At 37.4% G+C, this 20,391-nt stretch overlaps 1 protein-coding gene across 7 annotated transcripts in view; it reads left to right on the forward strand.

Annotated features, from left to right (window-relative positions):
* Positions 1-20,391, forward strand: part of LOC115223170 (microtubule-actin cross-linking factor 1) — a 342,500-nt gene that overhangs the window by 260,666 nt on the left and 61,443 nt on the right. For 5 of the 7 annotated variants that reach the window (XM_036512282.1, XM_036512283.1, XM_036512278.1 and 2 more), the window contains 10 exons: positions 620-787; positions 1,857-1,865; positions 5,416-5,571; positions 8,032-8,226; positions 12,027-12,155; positions 13,764-13,934; positions 14,675-14,830; positions 16,737-16,943; positions 18,329-18,466; positions 20,259-20,309. In XM_036512282.1, coding sequence (XP_036368175.1) covers positions 620-787; positions 1,857-1,865; positions 5,416-5,571; positions 8,032-8,226; positions 12,027-12,155; positions 13,764-13,934; positions 14,675-14,830; positions 16,737-16,943; positions 18,329-18,466; positions 20,259-20,309 — 1,380 coding nt within the window. The remainder of the gene's footprint in view (positions 1-619; positions 788-1,856; positions 1,866-5,415; positions 5,572-8,031; positions 8,227-12,026; positions 12,156-13,763; positions 13,935-14,674; positions 14,831-16,736; positions 16,944-18,328; positions 18,467-20,258; positions 20,310-20,391) is intronic. The other 2 variants (XM_036512280.1, XM_036512279.1) reach the window with 2 other exon arrangements.

Here is a 20,391-nt window from a genome sequence, read left to right on the forward strand (position 1 = left end):
TATACACACACACACACAAAGTATGGGGGTTTAGTTCACAGGTGATCTAAACAATTAGGTACGCTAGGTAAGTGGTGTAACAGATTTCTGGGGCTCCATGGTTATAACCGATTATGGTAGTTACGGAGCCATTGCAGATTATTTCTGATGCAGCGGATATATAATTGTTAAAGAGGACATCAAACATTAAGGCAAGGCAAGCATCTAAAGTCATATACAATATTATTATAGGATAATATTGTATAGGACTTGAGATGTTTGCCTAGCCTTAATGTTTGATGTCCTGTTTAACATTTACATATATATATATGTCTGTATGTCTTTCTATATATATATATATATATAACGGGAAGCTTTATGAAAATAAACAAAAGATGAAGGCAGGTGGAATACAAACAAGCAATTGTATTAGTATGGCACTCAGGAATATAAATAAAACAAGTCTTTTACATTTCGAGCCTACGCTCGAAAGATACACAGAGAAGAAACACAGAAAGAAGGAGAGAAAAAAAATGCGTGCAGAGGCTAGCGAATCAACATAGATTGATAAATTGATAATTGTACATCCATGCTCATATGTTGATATTTTCTAGAAATTTCTGTCAATCTATTCTTTCAGCTCTTCAAGATGCAGACTCACCCCCATGTAGCTGATGTGGATATCCTTAATCAACACATGACTGCACTGAATGACCTTTCACCTGTAGCAGCAGAATACCTCGTGAAGCCTGTCAGTGACATTAACGAACAATGGAACGAACTAATTAAAGGAATTGCTGATCGAGAGGTGGGTAACCGTATCCTTATTGTTTATAAATCCACTGATTAATTAATTCCACCATCCAAGAATTAGAGTTCGTTAAGCCATTGAGTTTCAGGGGCGAACCATTGGAAACTTTATCATCATTTAGTGTATCTTGAGAAAGTCTGTGTAGTGGAGTTCATTCCTCTCCAGCAGCAGAATTTAGACTGAGCACTACAGGATAACAAGACCCCACCCAACCCCGCCTGTCAGTTTTCACTGTATTGCTATGGTGTGGAGCCACAAATTGTTCTTAAATCTGTAATTCTATTAAAATATAAACTTTATCATTAAGTCTGTCATGTAAGAATGAAGCTATCTGATTAATTTAGAAGTTTACAAAGGCAGCGAGCTGGCAGAATCGTTAGCACGCCGGGCGAAATGCGTAGCTGTGTTTCGTCTGCCGTTATGTTGTGAGTTCAAATTCCGCCGAGGTTGACTTTGACTTTCATCCTTTCGGGGTTGATAAATTAAGTACCAGTTACGCACTGGGTCGATGTAATCGACTTAATCCGTTCGTCTGTCCTTGTTTGTCCCCTCTATGTTTACCCCCTTGTGGGCAATAGAGATATATATAATTTAGAAGTTTACAATAAGCGGAGAGAAAAAAAAGGGTTGAGAAGATTCCAAGCTGGTGCCATGATAAAATGGATCCAATAAGCTCTGTAAAGGGGTTGGTGATAGGAAAGGGGATTCACCTGTCAAAATGAAGCCCAACACATTTTTATGTACCCATTGTTGTAATTCCATTTGCACGAGGTTTTCTTTTAAGAATTAGTTGCTTCAATTTTATTATTTTATTGCTGTAATTAATATTGAATTTTATTTTTTTATTCTTTGAACTGATTTCCAACCAGAACTGCCCTTCCTTCACACAAACTCTGTTTGATTCCTTTTCAAAATTGTTCACCACAGAACTCCACCCCCATCTCCTCCCTCGACCCCCACCAAACATTCAGTGACGTTAATTTGTTTCTCTTTAATTTCTTTCGTTCGTTAACCATCGTTGTTTACCTTTTATTTTTTAATTGCCAACTCTGGAAAATTTCTTCAGGAAGAACAGGTAACTGTGACCGGCACCAACAACTGCCTAAACAGCAGTTATCTGTTGTATACACTCACTTTAGTCTTCTACACCATTACACTTTAGAATATTTACAAATTCTAGCAAAAGAAAAAAAAAAGTTTTGAAAATTTTTTTTTGTTTCTAGAAATTTCTTCGATCCATAGAATTATAAATAGCTTAGCTTCTTATATGGCCCAAACCTCTCAGACCTGTCAATTTTCATCCTTTCATTTTATTCATTCCCCAAACATTGTGAAAATTCTTCATCAAAGAATTTCAATCTTAGTTATTGGCATTATAATTCTTGTGTGTGTGAGAGAGAGACGTTTTAATGATGATCGTCTCCGCCAATAAAGTTCTCATCATCTATTTGCTGTCGGCTTGACATTCTGCCATCACCCAACCATTGTTTTGCGTCATTACTTCTGGCATGCCAGACAAATTGCTTGGCAGTATTTTGTCTGTCCTTAGGTTCTGAGCTCAAATTCCACCAAAGTTGACTTTAACTTCTGTTGTCCTTTTGGAGTTAATAAAAATAAGTACCGATTGAGTACTGGGGTCAGTGCAATGCATTTCCCCCTCCCTTCAAAATTTCTGGCCTTCTGCCGAACTTTCAAGCTATTAATACTTCTGGCTCATTATGTACTGAGTTCAAATCTCACCATGGTCAGATTTACGTTTCATAAAATAAAGTACAGGTACCGATATAATTAACAAAATCATCTTCCTTCAAAATTGCTGATTTTGTGCCTCTGTGAGAAATGATTCTCACTTTCTAAGGCAGTGAAGTGGCAGAGTTGGTTGAGCATCAGACAAAATGCTTTGCACTGTTTATTCCAGCTCTTTACATCCCAGGTTCAAATCCTGCCTGGGGTAACATTACCTCTTGGACTTTGATTCTTTTGATACCAACCCATCTGAGATTGCCCTTGGTTCTACGATACAAACATTTGTTTTAAAGTGATCTAAATTGAAATCTTCCACCAAAATTTCGTATTATGTTCCAAACACCAGCTGAAGAAAGACAAAGTTGTTTTACTAAATTCTTCACTATTTTCAAAATTAGTTGAAATAAAGGCAGTGTATTTCAAGAGAAATGTGATAACAAAAGGATTGTGTCGACATAAAGGACCAGTGCTGCACCTGGGTTGATGGTTTCTATTTTATCTCCTTGCAAAATTGTTGACCTTGTGCCAAAAAATCAAAATGATTATTACCTCTTGCTGTGCATAGCAATCCACAATTGGCAGAATTGTTGGAGCATTGGCAAAAATACCTTGGAGCATTTTTTTCCAACCTCTTACATCTTTGGTTCAAATCCTGCTGAGGCCAACTTCGCCTTTCTTCATCTTTTTTGGAATTGACATTATAAAATACCCATTAAGTACTAGAAAAAGGACCCCCTTCAATCATGAATGGCTGTGGGAGTGCATCTAGAAAGTTCCTCTCTGAAGCAAAATTCCAAAATATAGAAGAGTTCCCCTTGAGTTTATATGTTTATAAAAACAATTCATCAAACCAGAAATCAACATTTTGTACATTTTTATTCTGTATCACCTCTTTTATTTGGTACATTTCTCTACAGATTCATGATAGATAAACACACTCTCTCCCTCTCCACACACACACACGCATTTTTATTTATTTTATGCTCACACAGCAATATATATGCTTTGTCAATGTTGCTAGACACACACACACGCTGCTCTATATGCATAAAAATTTTTCTGTATCTGTGTGTGTGAGCACCCATTCATGCTCACATTGGTTTATATATATATATATATATATATATATATACACACACACACACACACACACACCACACACACACACACGCATTTTTATTTATTTTATGCTCACACAGCAATATATATGCTTTGTCAATGTTGCTAGACACACACACACGCTGCTCTATATGCATAAAAATTTTTCTGTATCTGTGTGTGTGAGCACCCATTCATGCTCACATTGGTTTATATATATACATATATATATATATATATATATACACACACACACACACACACACACACACACACACACACCACACACACACACACACACGTACATATGTATATATATATATGTAAGTTTATAAAAGAATTTTATAAACTTTTAACAGTATGAAATAATTCATTTTTGGAAGAGTGGATCTTGAAGTACACACACAGCTATATATGATAGCATTTAGATATTCATTTTTTTTCCAGTCCAATATCTACATGCTATTATCTATAACTTTAAGTTGGCATTAGGAAGGGCATCCAGCTGTAGAAAAAATGCCAGATCAGACTGGAGCCTGGTGCAGCCTCCTGGCTTCCCAAACCTCTGTCGAACCATCCAACCCATGCTAGCATGGAAAAAGGACGTTAAACGATGATGTTATGTATATATTAATGTATGTATGTATGTATAAACTTATGTATAGACACCCGATTCACTTATACACCCACACACTCTAGTATGCACATTTTGCCAAGATGCTTTTATGCACACTGTTGAGTGCATTATCTGAAAATTTTGTTGTATTTGTGATTGTTGAGCATTTCAAAGGAAATTCATTAATGAAAATGACCGAAACCTTTGGCAATATATTGTGTTTGAAAAGACCTCTCAAACCAAGTGAGATCGTAGTCGTAGCCAATGCTGGTGTTTCATAACTTGCATGTAAAAAGCATCCACTACACTCTTGGAGTGGTTGGTATTAGGAAGCGCATCCAGCTGTAGAAATCTTGCCAGATCACAATTGGAACTGGTTACACCTCCCTGGCTTACCATTTTTCAGTTAAACTGTCCAACCCATGCCAGCATGGAGAATGGACGTTAAATGATGATGCTGATAACTATCCGTATTTTTACACCATGGAGCTTTGCTATAATCAGCGAAATGAGTGATGGAGAAGAATTTAGCAGGAGTCATTATGAGGAAAGCTGCACCAAAGACATAGTTACATACTTAATATTCATTTTTACTCTGTAATAGTGAATCTGGAAGTGTGTGTGTGCGTGTGTATATCATCATTGTTTAGTATCCGCTTTCCATGCTAGCATGGGTTGGACATACCTACATATATATGTATATATACATGCATATATGGATACAGGACATTGAAAAAACTTTGAACACAATGAGAAATGAAATCATAAAAACAACATTTTTTTGAACAACGAAATATATATACATATATATATGTGTGTGTATATATATATATATATATATATGTATAGCTCCCATGTAACGGTTGATATCTGCACACTGCAATTGTGAACTAGCAGTAAGTATACATAGCTACTTGGTGCACATACGCACACACACACACACACACACACACTTTAACATTGTATATAGTTGGCTTATGTGTGTGTATACACACTCTGACAATGAAGCTAACAGCATGAGTCTCAAATAAATCCATTTTGTTCCAAATCTAAATTTCAAACAAAAATAAATTTCCATTGGAATATTAATTTTGAATAAACACCTGAACTTTAAAGTGAAGATCTCAAATATGAAATTAATCGAAGGATTTTAATTATGTTTCAGTCCAATTTAAATGAGACCCAAGTAAAAGTTGGAGAAATTGATCATGCCATTGAGAATGTGCTGGGAAGTTTGACTGGCATAAAGACAGACATTGACACCTTGGACGAGGTGATCGGTGACCCCAAATGTATTGAAACCCAGCTGAAAAAGCTTCAGGTATGGATTATTTTTTTATATATTTACATTGAATAATTATTGCCCGTTTGTGTTCCATCTTTGAGTCTAGGTGTGACTGAGCTGCAGCAGGGATGGTCATGTGGTTAAGATGCTTGCTTTCTAACTACTTGGCTTCAAGTTCAGTCCCACTGGGTGGCACCTTGGTTGAGTACAATCTACTAGAGCTCTAGGCCACCCAACACCTTGTGAGTGGATTTGGTAGATGGAAACTGAAAGAAGCCTATCATACGTATATGCATACGGATAGTTGCATCCATGTCAGTGACAAGCTGTAAAAGGGAGACTAAGTGACCCCTTCCATCTTGGAGCAGATGCTAGAAACTGTTTGGCTTTCTGTGCCAGAGATTTGGTGGAGATGTCGGCAGCAGGACGTTGGATAACTGACAAGATGGAGGAGTCTTTGATTGATGTCTTGAAGGTTTATTGCTGCCAAGTGGAAGATCTATGTCACGCTGGTGAGACCCATATTGGAGTATGGGATTCAAGCCTCTTCTCCTTATCTCCTCAAAGACATACGTCATCTCGAAAGAGTCCAGAAGCTGGCTACCCGCATGGTTCTTGATCTCAAGTATTTGTCTTATGAAGAAAGGCTGAAGATGCTCGACCTTTATTCTCTAGAAAAACGTCGCCGCCGTGGTGATCTCATTCTTGCTCACAACATCATTAGCGGAAAGTGTAACCTCTCGAAAGAGCTGTTCTTCACTCCTGCTCCAGAACGTCAGCTGCGGGGTCACTCCGAAAAGCTCTATCTGCGACAATTTCATCTCAATCGAAGGAGAGGGACTTTCTCTGTCCGGGTTGTGGATCCGTGGAATAAGCTGCCGGACGAGATGGTAGAGATGCCGACGACCGCTCGGTTCAAAGTCGCTCTTGACCAGAAATGGCCTGGACTCTTTGCATGAACACCCTCCCTGTACATAACTCCATGTCCCCCTACATGGCCTTGCTTTTTGCTTTTTGAGCCAAAAAATTAACTTAACTTAATTATCTATGTCATCAGACAATGATCAGGTATCAATTTGCAAATGAGTTGCTACTCTGGGGCAGTCTCACCATCAACCATGCTCGTTATACTCTTCTACACCATTTGGTACTTGGCATGAAGGTGGTGGGGGTGCTGCCAGCTGCCTTACTCACTGACCAATGTTCAGTGAGTAAGGCAGTTGGCGGCACCCCCACCACCATGCTTTAATGTATCATATTAGAGGGCAAATTGTAGCAGAGAGTGAGTTCGAAAATGGTCAAAATATATACGTCTTATGATCCACTTCACTCTAACAATGTCTTTCTTAAAAAATATGAGTGAAAATTGATTCTAGATTTAGTATGGTGTCACGTAAATACCATTCAGTTCGTTCTGAAGTGGTTGGCGTTAATAAAAGCATCCAGCTGTAGAAACCATACCAGACATTCGGAGCCTGGTGCAACTCTCTGGCTGGCCAGCTCTAGTCAAACTGTCCTACCCATGCCAGCATGGAAAACGGACGCTAATTGATGCTGATGATGCAATTAATTAAAGTCTTAGAATAGTTATTTGGCTAAGATTGACAAACAGATGTTTTCCTTCAAAAATTATACTCAAACAGATTGTAGAATCAACACGGTGGGAGATTTAATACCGTACTGTACATAGTTATTTCCCTTTGTGTTCAGTTCATACTCAGTTCTCTCCCATTATATCCGAGTAGCAGGACCCGTGGAAATTCCATGGCATAAAAGTCACCAATTTGAAATCATTATGTCAGTATATAAAAGACAAGCAAGGAGCCTTCAAAATAATTCTTTTGATATTCTGCCATTTAATAAGGTATTGCTTATTTGCCTCCTTGTAATACGATTGACAGATAAGATGTGCTTTATAGTTTAAGGAAATAAAAGATGAATTAAAAAGATAAAACATTCATATATATTGATTATGAATAAATCATATGGAGGCACATGGCCTAGTGGTTAGAGCAGCGGACTCGCGGTCGAGGGATCGTGAGTTCGAATCTCAGACCGGGCGATGTGTGTGTTTATGAGCGAAACATCTAAGCTCCACGTGGCTCCGGCAGAAGGTAATGGTGAACTTCTGCTGACTCTTTCACCACAAACTTTCTCTCACTCTTTCCTCCTGCATCTTGCAGCTCACCTGCGACAGACCAGTGTCCCGTCCAGGTGGGGAACCTATATGGCAAGGAAACTGACCCTAATGAGCCAGGCGAGGCTTGAGAAGGAACAAACAAGGAATAAATCACTATTAATTTTTTGTTAAATGTCTGTCCCTTTCTAGGCTCAATTTTTGTCTCCCATTTTCTTCTGGGATTGGTAAAATAAAAGTAATCGTCAGATGTCGAAGTAGAATTACTTGTCTGTACTTGTTTCCTACAGCCTAATTTGTGGCTGGATGTCTATGTTTGGAATAGTTTATTTATTCTTTTTTCATGTTCAATATTCCAGCTGATCCAAGACGATGTAAAGAACCAAAGCTTAACAACTTCCAAGTTAAAGAATGCTGTTGATAATTTGATCTCAAGATCTGGTGATGCTGATTCCCCTCTTCAGCACAAGACAAATCAGGTTTCTAAATTGTTAAGAGAAGTTGAAATCAAAACTAAAGATCAAGAAAACAAACTTCAAGAAACCCTTCGTTATGTAAGTAATTATTATTATTATTATTATTATTATTATTATTATTATTATTATTAAAGTGGCAAGCTGGCGGAATTGTTAACATGCTGGGCGAAATGCTTAGCAGTATTTCGTTTGTTGCTATGTTCTGAGCTCAAATTTTGCTGAGGTCAACGTTGTCTTTCATCCTTTTGGGATCGATTATATAAATACCAGTTACACACTGGGGTTGATGTAATCGACTTAAACCCTTGCCCAAAATTTGAGGCCTTGTGCTCAGAGGAGTGCAGTCTTTATACTATTATACAAGAATATATATATGTAGTATATATATATATATATATATATATATATATATATATATATACTTACATACACATACATATAAACAAACACATGTATACATACATAGACAAAGTTGCACACACACACACACACATAATTTTAGACATTGCATATCTAGGACTACATTATCCTTTGAGTTCTTCACTTTTCGTGTGAGGGCATCATGTAATTTGAAGAAGATTTGGCTGCTATTTTTGCAGATCAAACAACCATGTAGCAACTATTAGCCATTTCTTGACTAATTTCTTTACATTCCTTATTAAGGGCCAAAGCACTCTTGCCTTTGTTGTTGTCATTGGTTCTGGGATCATTTCTTTACTGTTTTGGAAATCCTCACAACCGTGAACCTTAAGATTTTACATAGTCCAAAATATTATACATTCTAAAATATATATCTCAAAATAATATAAATTCTACTTTCTCTATAACCTTCCACCACGAAAATAAATTCCATGGTTATTTTAATAATGAGGTTAAATATCTACCAAAATATGGAATTGGTATTTTCCATGCTGTCATGGGTTGGACGGTTTGACTGAGGTCTGGAGAGCCAGCAGCTGCACCAGGTGTCAATCTGATCTGGCAATGTTTCTACAGCTGGATGCTCTTCCTAATGCCAATCACTCTGAGAGTGTAGTGGATGCTTTTTATGTGCCACTGACATGGGAGCCAGCCAGGCGGGCCTGGCATCAATCAAGTTCAGATAGTGCTTTTTATGTGCCACAGGCATGGAAGCCAGTCAAGGGGCACTGGCATCAATCAACTTCAGATAGTGCTATCTATGTGCCACTGGCACAAGAGCCAGTTTAGGGGGCATTGGCATCGGCCATGTTCAGATGGTGCTTTTTATGTGCCACTGGCATGAGAGCCAGTCACGGGGTACTGGCATTGGCCATGTTCAGATGGTGCTTTTTACGTGCCACCAGCACGGGAGCCAGTCAGGGGGCACTGGCATTGAGCGCATTTCAAACCTGACATTCTTTAACAAAGGACAAATTGGTATAAAAAACTGATTTCTGCAGATAAGGATAACGAAATTTTCAGTGGGTATTTCTGATTTTGTCTGAAAGGGTTAGCTACATTCAATAATGTAGTCTTTTATATGTTAGAAATAGCAGCTAAAACTCCCTCAAATCAGAGATTACTGTCTTGATCTTTTCACAGTGAAATTGAATTCCACGGTTATTCAACTAACGATGCTAAATATCTACTAAAAAATTGGAATTGGTATTTTCTGCAAGTCCTATTCCCTTAATAAACTTGACATATCACTGCAAAAAATAGTTCCAAAAAAAAGATCCATGCGTGTATAAAACTGATTTCTACAGTTAAGGGTAATGAAATTTTCAATGGGTTTGTCTGATTTTGTCAGGGAATGGTTAGTTGCATCCAAAAATGTGGTCCTTAATTTGTTAGAAATAGCAGCCAAATCTCCCTCAAATTAGAGGGTACTGTCTTAACCCACTGACTGCAAAATTAAATTTTGTGGTTATTCCAATAATGGATGTTAAATATCTACCAAACACAAAAAATTTTTTTTTTCTGCAAGTCGTGTTGCCTTAATAAACTTGATATATCTTAACACAAAATAGTTTTAAAAATGGCATTTAAAAAAAAAAAAGACAGATTGGTGCATAACACTGATTTCTGCAGTAAATGGGTTAGTTACATTGAATAATGTAGTCCTTAATTTGTTAGAAATAGCAGCCTTATCTTCCTCAAGTCAAAGATTACTGTCTTTAACTGTGAAATTAAATTTCGTGGTTTTTTTTTCCAATAATGATGATATGCATCTGCCAAAATATAGAATTGGTATTTTCTACAAATTGCACTGCCTTTATAAACTTGACATATCAATAAAAAATACTTTCAAACTTGACATTCCTCAACGAAAGATCTGCCTTTCAACTGTTAAAGGTAATGAAATTTTGGGTGGATTTATCGGATTTCTGCTGAAAAAAGGAGAACCACTTTCTCCTCCTGTCTTTTTTTCTTGGGACACCCTTACTGCCAAAGATCTGTTTGATGTTATCTCCCTCACCCCACCCCCATCACCGATCACATTAATGACACATCATTGATGAAACTGTTAATTATTCAGCTATTTTAATTACAGTTCTTCACTAACAACTACTGACTATAATTAGATAAATTCATTTCCAGTATTTCTAATTAAACACCTGTAATTTGGTATACAACACTGCACTGGAATCACCCTGGTTTGGTTTCCTTTTATTCTCTTCTAAGACTTAGTCAAGTCATTGGTTTAGAATATGTTCTACAGAATTCAAAAATAACAAAAGATTTCAAGCATTTTTTTGTTAGGAACTTGCTTTCATTTATTGTTTTTAATTTTTGAGAAGTTACATATTTTTAATTTATTCATTACCATAATTTTCTGCCACTAAACATTGCTTCAATTAATTTTGAAAATATCAAGAAATTTAATACAATAACCTCGTTATTATTATGCTGGTGTTTGGACCATAAATTAAGGTTAAATTTTGATGGAAGAAAGTTTTAATTTATATCACTTTAAAGAAGGAAGTTCGTATCACAGAACCAGAGACAGTCTCAGGTGGGTTGCTATTAAAAGGGTTAAAGACAGTAAGGAATTCGATGAAGGCTAAACTTGACTATTGGTTGCATGGAAGCCAACAATGGTTTCTTATTTTAAAGTCCTTTTGTTACCATGTTTCGGTTTCAGTTCACGGTTATTCCAATAACGATGTTAAATACTTTCCTTTCAACCAATTTTGAAAGTAATGAAGAATTTACTGTAACTTTGAAGATACCCAGTTGGTGTTTGTAACATTAACAGGAAATTTGGGAGAAGGTTTTGATTTGGATCAGTGTAAAACGAGAAGTTTGTAACGTAGGACCTGGGGAATCTTGGGCAGGTTGTTAAATGCAAGAATTTAGAAAATATCTTATATTATTTTAAACTCTAATATTCATTCTTATTCTACATAAACATCTGAAGGTATGATGCCATGCTGTAAATAATCTAGTCATTAGGCAATATTCCTGAAGAATCATTAAAACACCTGAAAAAAAAAAAAAAGCTTTGCAGTATTTGTTCTGGGTTTTTACATTCTGAGTTTCAAATGTTTTTATCAGAAGCAATTATTATTATTTGGCATGGCTCACCTTTAGTTTTTTTTCCTGGAAGAATTTATATAACTTTGGATATCCACATGATTTCAATAATTCTTGAACTGTTCAAAACCCATCTGATGATCTTTCCTATTCTCAAGAAGCGAATCTTCTGTGGAAGCCTTACAGCACATTGCATTATGATTATTATTATTGTTATTATTATTATTATTATTTTATTAATTATACCAGTTATATTGGGTTACAGTTATTCCGTGACTAAATTTACTTTCAAGAGAATATATATTTCTTTAAAGAATTCTTTTGATTTTCTTAATGATAATCTTCAATAATTAATATATCTCCTGGTGTTCTGTTTAAAGGTAAAGAAATTCTCTGGTGACGTTGACGATATGCTTCATTGGATTACGGATCTTCGGATGGAACTGAAGTCTCAACCCCCGTTTGGGGCTCTTCCAGAAACAGCCAGGGGACAACTGGATAACTTCATCGTAAGTCTTTTCTCCTCTAATTATGTTTTCCACCTTGTTTCATTTAAATTAGACAATTAAATTCAAATTGATAATTGCTTTTTTTTTTTCTGTTTTTTTCCCCCTCAATTTCATTTTAATGCTTTAGCACAGAGAATATTCTGTCAAATTTACTGTTTGTTTATTCACACTGGAATTAACCATGCATTATCCCATAGGTTTAGATTTTGATGATGTAACTTGAATTTTAGACTGACATTGTAGAGAAGGTGTGAAAGGCAGGAACTGGCCAGTTTGAACCTAAAACAGAATATTTTGACTGGATATGACCAGCTTAAATACTACAGAGTTAATGAACAAAACATTATTACAATAAATTCAAATTACGATGAATGTAAACAAACAAACGAAGTTTGCTTTAGAAGCATTGAGATGTCTTAGAAAGTTAAAGGAAGTGATTTTAAATTCTCAAACGCAGGCTAATGCTAATAATATAGCCTGAACAGGATAAGCCACCCCTATTTTGCAGAAAAATGTGTTGGCAGCCATCTCATAGCCGGCCACCAACATTATTACAATATAAGAATTATTTACGGATAGTTTACTGGGTGGCGCTGGCATTAGTGGGGTCACTTCCTTGGAAATCTCCCTTGTGCTGGTGCCATGAATAAAGCACCTAGTACGTTTTGTAAAGTGGTTGGTGTTAGGAGGGGCATCCAGCTGTAGAAACTATGCTGAAGCAGACATTGGAGCTTGACACAGTCTCCTTCCTCATTGGAGCCTGTTGACCTATCCAGACCAGGCCAGCATGGAACATGGACATTTAATGATGGAGTCAATCACAGTGGAGGTGCATGGCTCAGTGGTTAGGGGCATTGGCCTCATGATTGTAATATTGTGGTTTTCATTCCTAGACCAGGCAGTGTGTTGTGTTCTTGAGCAAAACACTTCATTTCACATTGTTCTGGTCTACTCAGATGGTAAAAGTGAGTAACTCTGTGAAGGACTGGCATTCCATCCAGGAGGGGAATTTATGTCATTGGAAAGCAGGAAACCAGCCCTAATGGGTCGGCATGGCTTGAGAAGAAAACATTCCCTTACTTTACCTCGTTAACCACCCATTTTTGTTGCTTGCAGAGAATTAAGAGCATCATCAGCTTGATAAAAACCTGCTTAAATTATCGATCCTTGAGGTTTTGTCTTTGAGTTAATGACATTATGTCATGTGATTATTTTCCCTCCTTTCTGTTAGAGAGGCACAAACCCTTTCACACACATCACAGGAACTTCTACCTATCAAATTCAATCACAAGGCTTTGGTCAGTTTGAGGCTATAGCAGAAGACACTTGCCCAAGGTGCCACGCAGTGGGACTGAACCTGAAACCATGTGGCTGGGAAGCAAATTTCTTAACCACACAGCCATGCCTGTGCCTACAAGCATGGCTGCATTCATACATTGTTATATATAAATAAACTATAACAAGTCTTTTATACAGGTGTCTGCCACAAGATTTCTACATATAAAAACCATGATAAATATTCCACAGACATTTTTTTTTCCACATAAATGATTTCTTCAGTAGATTTGAAATTTTATTTCTTGCTTGTTTCTGTTTATTTTCTTTTAGAAACGATGTGAAGAACTTGAAATCAAAGAAGATTGTGTCAAATCTCTGCAAATAAATGGTCAAGACATGATGGATCGATGCCAACCAGAAAACATTTTCCAACTCAGTGAAAAACTGAAGAAGTTACGAGAAAGATGGTACGAAACGAAGAACAGAACTCTGAGACGAAGAGTAAGTATCTCAGAACAATATTTCTCTTGTGATACATATTATATATATATATATATAGGGTTCACTACAGCTGTTTCAGGCATGTTAGCATATACACAGATATGCTAATCTTGAACCTAACTTGGGGTCCTTATTATTAAAATACTTTGATTCAAATGAATCATACAAATGATGTATGTATGTGTCTGCATATGGGTGTGTGACATAAGAATTTGGAGATTTTGAGAGAGAACATGAAATAATTAATTTTTAACTGTGGAACTCTAAGCAGATAAAGCTATAAATAACAGTATCTAATTATGGGTTAAAAAGCCCTTTGGATAGAAAAATTTCAAAAGCTACCTATGAGATTTGAACTCACATCTGTAAGCATGACACCAACTTGAGTATTTCTACACCCTGGTACACATTGATACACATAGACATCTAGATATACACATTGATACACATAGACATCTAGATATACAACTACCTCTAAATATTGTCTTGAATCCATTTTTTCATGCGTAAATCTTATAAATTCCTCATTATTATATCTTTGATAATATTAATCTCTTTAAGAATGTCTTTAATGCTCTCTCAGTGTTGTGAATGTTCTTGCTATCACAGATGTTCTTGGCATGATGGATGTCCTTGGCCTGGTCAATGTCCTTGGCCTGGCCGATGTCCTCAGGCGCCGTGAACGTCTTCAAAAATGTCTTCAGTGTTATAACCATGATGAAATTCTTCTTTTATTCCAGGACAAAATGAAAGAACATCTGCAACATGTTGAAGAATTCCACACAACTTTAAAGAAATTCTCTGATTGGTTGAACTCGGCTGAAACGTTGATGCGAGGTTTTAAGTTCCCCAGTAAAATCGTGGAGAAAGTTTGTGAACAAATAAAAGAACATGCTGTAAGTAAATAATAAAATTAACTCGGAATAATTGGTGGAGCATCAGATTTAGTCGCTTGTGCTATTCATTTATAAACCTTTTAGTTCTGAGTTCAAATCCTGCCCAAGTTAACTTTGTCTTTCATGTTTCTGCAGTCACTGAAACATCGAGGGTCTCCATTGGTCAAGGATGACCTGGCATCTATACATGGATGTGCAGATCTTTCATCTTTTATTTGTTTCAGTCATTGGACTGTGGCCATACTGGAGCACCACCTTGAAGGGTTTTTAGTCAAACAAACCAATCCTAATATTTATTTATTTATATTATGTCTCGTATTTATTCTATAGGTCTCTTTTGCTGAACTGCTAAGTTACGGGGATGTAAACAAACCAACACTGGTTCTCAAGTAGACATGCGCGCACACTCATTTACACTCTCACACACACTCTCCCATATGCACACTCTCTCACACACATACACTTTCACACAAGCACACTCACACATATACACTCTCACACGTGCACACTCACACGCACGCACACTCTCACACACACATGCACTCTCACATGCGCACACTCACACACACATGTACTCTCACGCATGCACTCGCACACTCACACTCTCGCTCACACACACTCTCTTTCACATTCTCTCTCTCACACACAGTCACAATAGGTTTCCACATAGTTTCCATCTATCAAATCCACTCACATGGCAATGGGACTGAACCTGAGACCACATGGTTGGCAAGCTAGCTACTTAACCACACAGCCGTGACTGAGCCAAATATTTTTGGGATAAAGATTAACAGTTATCCATGTTTATAAGTTTCTCTTCTTTGTGCCACTGATATGCATCCAAGAGAAAGAGCGCCAACTTTGGCTGGTGTCACTTGGAACCATTGTTGCAGGCATTTCTCTCAGGACCCAAAGAATCCAAGCAGATTCTGTAAGGCATCCCACTCCGACCCTTTAACATTTTCTACCATTGACACGTACTGGATTGGTGCTTTTTTTTTTAATCAACCCCTGAAAGATGAAGAGCAACTTTGACCTCACTGGGATTTGAACTCGGGATGCAAAGAGACAATAAATACCACAAGGAATGTGGGGAGACTGAGAAATGACTTGGGGAAAGTAGCATCTGCACACAATATGCATGCGCGTGTGTGTGTGTGTGTGTGTGGTGTGTGTGTGTGTGTGTGTGTGTGTGTGTGCTTGAGGGGCCAAGCTAAATGCAATCATGGTCATGGCTAACCCCAACTGTTGTGACATGTAAAAGGCACTCGTGCCAGTGACACGCAAGAGACACCTGTGTCAGTGACACACGGAGAGGCACCCAGTACACTCTGGGGAGTGTTTGGCATTAGGAATGGCATTTATCCATTCAAGCCGAAACAGACTGGGGCCTGGTGCAGCGCTTCGACTTACCAGCTTCAGTCAACTCGTTTAACTTGTGTGAACATAGGAAATGGATATTAAAGGATATTGTATGCAGATGCTATGTTCCCAAGTCATTTTCCAGTTTCCCTGCATTCCTTGTGGTATTTCTCTGCACCCTGAGTTCAGATCCCACCGAGGTCAAATTTTGCCCTTTATCATGCATATATCTGACTCTTTAGCATTGAAACCATCCATATCTGGCTAAAATATCCCACTTATTTTATGTTCAAACTAGCTAACCTCTCACACCTACCCTACAATGTCATTCTAAAAACAAACAATCACATCAAATTCTCAAATTTATTAGACAATTGCATAATTAATTAAAAACAATGTGGATAAATAAGGGTTACATTTGATGAGGTAATCTCAATGCTGAAGGGTTCAATTCCTTCCAGCAATATTTCCCAAGAATTAGTTTAACAGTTTTGAGAAGAATTCGTAACAATTTCTGCAATATTCTTTCATTTTTGATTTGCAGGACTTCAAGAAAGATGTTCAGTCATACACAGAGTGGATGCAGAAGTTGGACCGCACCGGTACCTACTTGAAATATTTTGGTAGAAAGCAAGACACTATTTACATCAAAAACCTTTTGGTGGGCATAAGGCTGCGATGGAAAAAGCTCTTGAGAAGAACTGACGAGAGGGAACGCCTCTTGCAACAATCCTACCACGAAGACAGACGGGTAAGTAAGAAGGATTCTTTGAAGAACTTGTAATTGAATGATGGCATTAAACAATGGTAATTTATTGAAATAGGAGCACAAGGTGTTGCTCCTGATTTATATTTTGGATATTTGTAACCTGTGCCGGTGCCATGTTAAAAGCACCCAATACACTCTGTAAAGTGGTTGGCACTAGGAAGAGTATACAGCTGCAGAAACCATATCAGAACAGACAAAATGGACCCAGGGCAGCTCTCCAGCTGGCCAACTCCTGTCAAACTATCCAACCCATGCCAGCATGGAGAATGAACGTTAAAGGATGATGATACATTATTTACCTTATTTACATTTGACGGATATTTGTCCTCATCTTGTTTGTTGTTAACACAGTGTTTCGGCTGATATACCCTCCAGCCTTCTTCAGGTGTCTTGGGGAAATTTCAAACCTGGGTTCTCATTCCTAAGGTAGTTTTTGATGTTATTATTATTATTGTTATTGTTCAGGTCACTGCTTGGAATCGAACTTGGAATCTTGGGGTTAGTAGCCAGTGCTCTTAACCACTATGGCCGGTTTGGCGTCAGGGTGTCGCGCATATTTGCAATGATGAAAAACCGCCACTTCTGTAAGCCCATGGGCATAGTCTATATAAAGACATAATATGTATTAAGTATATTTACAGTAATACATCTTTGAGTGATTTTACGCTAACGTATATAAATCATAAAGTGATTAATTTTATTGTTAATGAGGCCTATTATTTCTAATGAAACCTCTTTGCTGTATTTTCTGCCATGCAAGTTTAATTTTTCAAACCAAAATTTACATCTCCCAAAAGAAGTCGGTTGATTTGTACACCAAAAAAACTTTGGAAGATCAATAATTCCATGTGACATGGAGCAGGATTTGGAAAAATAGTCTTTTTATTCACAAAAAAAAAAAAAACAATTTTCTTTATGGTCAGGTTCCAACCCAGGTCATAGCAACAAAGTCCACGCACCATACTTCTCGATTCCTCATCTCTGCCTCAAGGTCCTGGACACATTCCAGACCAATGTCTGCAATCAGCTTGTTGATGTGTGATGACATTTTCTTCTTACGTCACCATGAAGTGGGTCCCACAAGACTAATTTGGATGCTTCCAGGGACCAGATAGTTACAATAGTCTTTGCCTGACCTTCTTGCTAACTTTCAGCAGGTCTCCGTAAAGGCATTCGTTTGTCATACGTTGCTGCCATTTCACCTTTAGGGCCTTAATGTTTGAACGTTTACACATGTTTACTCTATGTTGACCCGAATGCCAGACAATGTGGTATTTCTATTTTGGCCAAAACAGGAGATGGTGGGAAAAAAAATCTAATCTTTTATATTATTTATCTGTTTTTTTTTTTTTTGTCATTTCCTTTAGTTTGAAGAATCGTGGAAGGATCTTTGCGATTGGCTAGATTCTAGTGAAGATATGTTAACCTCATTCCTTACGCCGCAATTGCAAGCTGCTTCTATGACACAAGTCGGCAAAATGAAAGACGAAATGGATGAACTGAAGGTAAGTTAAAAGAAAAAACAAAACTAAATTAAGTATACTAATTATTATACTCATTAAAAATTCCTCATTTTCCTTAATTAATTTCATCATTATTTTTTTGCATCTAAATTTTAACAAATTTCATTGCTGTTCATTGAAGTAGTTTCGTCTGATTTATTCATCTGGGTCCTAATTTAACCTAAAAATACAATTAGGCCCCCGAAATATATTGCTAATTCCAGATCTTAGCTTTAGTAAAGATGTTTATGGGTTTTTAGGAACCTGAAAATAAAGGACTAAAGACAGTTTTGTCTCATTTAAAGTTTAACTCTTGATGCTGTGAAAACATTTCATAAATCCTGAAGTTTTATTTTTTAAAATTTATAGTTGATGTATTCTTAGTGTTGCACTGACTACTGCCTGGTACACCCTTGCGTCACTAGGTGGCGCATGTTATCTAATTCTCCTTTGTCAAAGTGTGGGGTCTCCCTCATGTGACATTGCAAGTGTCCCTCATGTGACATTGTGGGTTTGCCCACATTTGACATTGTGAATCCCTCTTGTGTCACAGTATGTCTTCCTCTTGTGACATTGTGGGTCTCCTTTATGTCACAATGTATGTCTCCCTTGTGTGACTTGTGGATCTCTTCTTATGTCACAGTGTAGGTCTGGTCTATCTAGTCTCTACAAACTGGTTTCCATTGTGTCCCTTTGGTGTTGCAGTGACCCCAACCTCCATTTTCTCCAGTGCTACAGTAACCACTTCTTATGATGCTGAGTTTTAGATCTTCGCATCAACTGATGTGGATTTCTTTAAAGGTACTCAATAAGTTAGAACTGTTTTATCTTCAGTTTCATAAAGTCATTAGAAATAGAATTTATATATGTGTATGTATATTTTATATATATGATGGCTGTCCACTCGTGACTGAGGAAGACCATTGCTGATCTTCAGGAACATTGTGCGCTCTAGGACTAACTTATATTTTGCATTTGTGGCTCCGTTGGTGGCTAATGAGCCCTGCTCTTGACAAGCATACACGACTGCAAACATTGCAGACCAAGCTTTCCCCATTCACTATACGAGCCGTGCGCTTTTGCGGAGCTCGCTTAAGTTCTTCATGCTGGATACATGCTCTCTCAAAAGTGTCGATCCCCTCCTTAACCTGCTTCCTCCATCTGTGGCGATGACAGGCATTGTTCTCCCAGTCAGTGTCCTGCATATCACAGGCCTTTAATGAGGACTTGACACAGTCCTTAAATTGCAGCCTTGGTTTCTGCTGGAGTCTCCTTTCATTTTATATATATATATATATATATATATATATATATATATATATATACACACACACACATATATACGTGTGTCGCACAGTGGTGGGAGACAGACACAAGCACATAGATAAACACACACACACCACAGGATTCTTTTTAGTTTCCATCTAACAAATCCACTCACAAGGCTTTGGCCAGCCTGAGGCTATAGCAGAAGACACTAGGCCAAGGTGCCATGCAGTGGGACCGAACCTGGACCACACGGCCACTCTTAAACCCCCACTTTAGTCATTTACCATTATTAAAATTTCTATTGTTTCTGTTATTTCCAAATCAGATGAAAGGTCAGGTCAACGTTTATTGCTTTTCATTCCTTGAATTTTTTTTATTCGAGCTTTTTGTTTTCTTCTCTCCTCTACCCCACCCCATCCCCACTACATATGCTACCACCTCTACCCTGCTTTCTTTCTTACTTTTTTTTTCCTTCTCCATCTCTCAATTTGTTTTGTTATTGTTGCTTATCTTTTTGACGTCTCAGCCAAAACCAGTGGATATGGAAACCCGTATAAGCCAATTGCTCCATGTCAAGGTATACCAAACCAGTACATATATACATATACGCCATTCTGTTTCTTTAGCATGTTGTCAGTCCTGCTTTATATCGATTTGTC

Source organism: Octopus sinensis, linkage group LG22, assembly GCF_006345805.1.
Source record: "Octopus sinensis linkage group LG22, ASM634580v1, whole genome shotgun sequence".
NCBI classification, from domain to species: domain Eukaryota; kingdom Metazoa; phylum Mollusca; class Cephalopoda; order Octopoda; family Octopodidae; genus Octopus; species Octopus sinensis.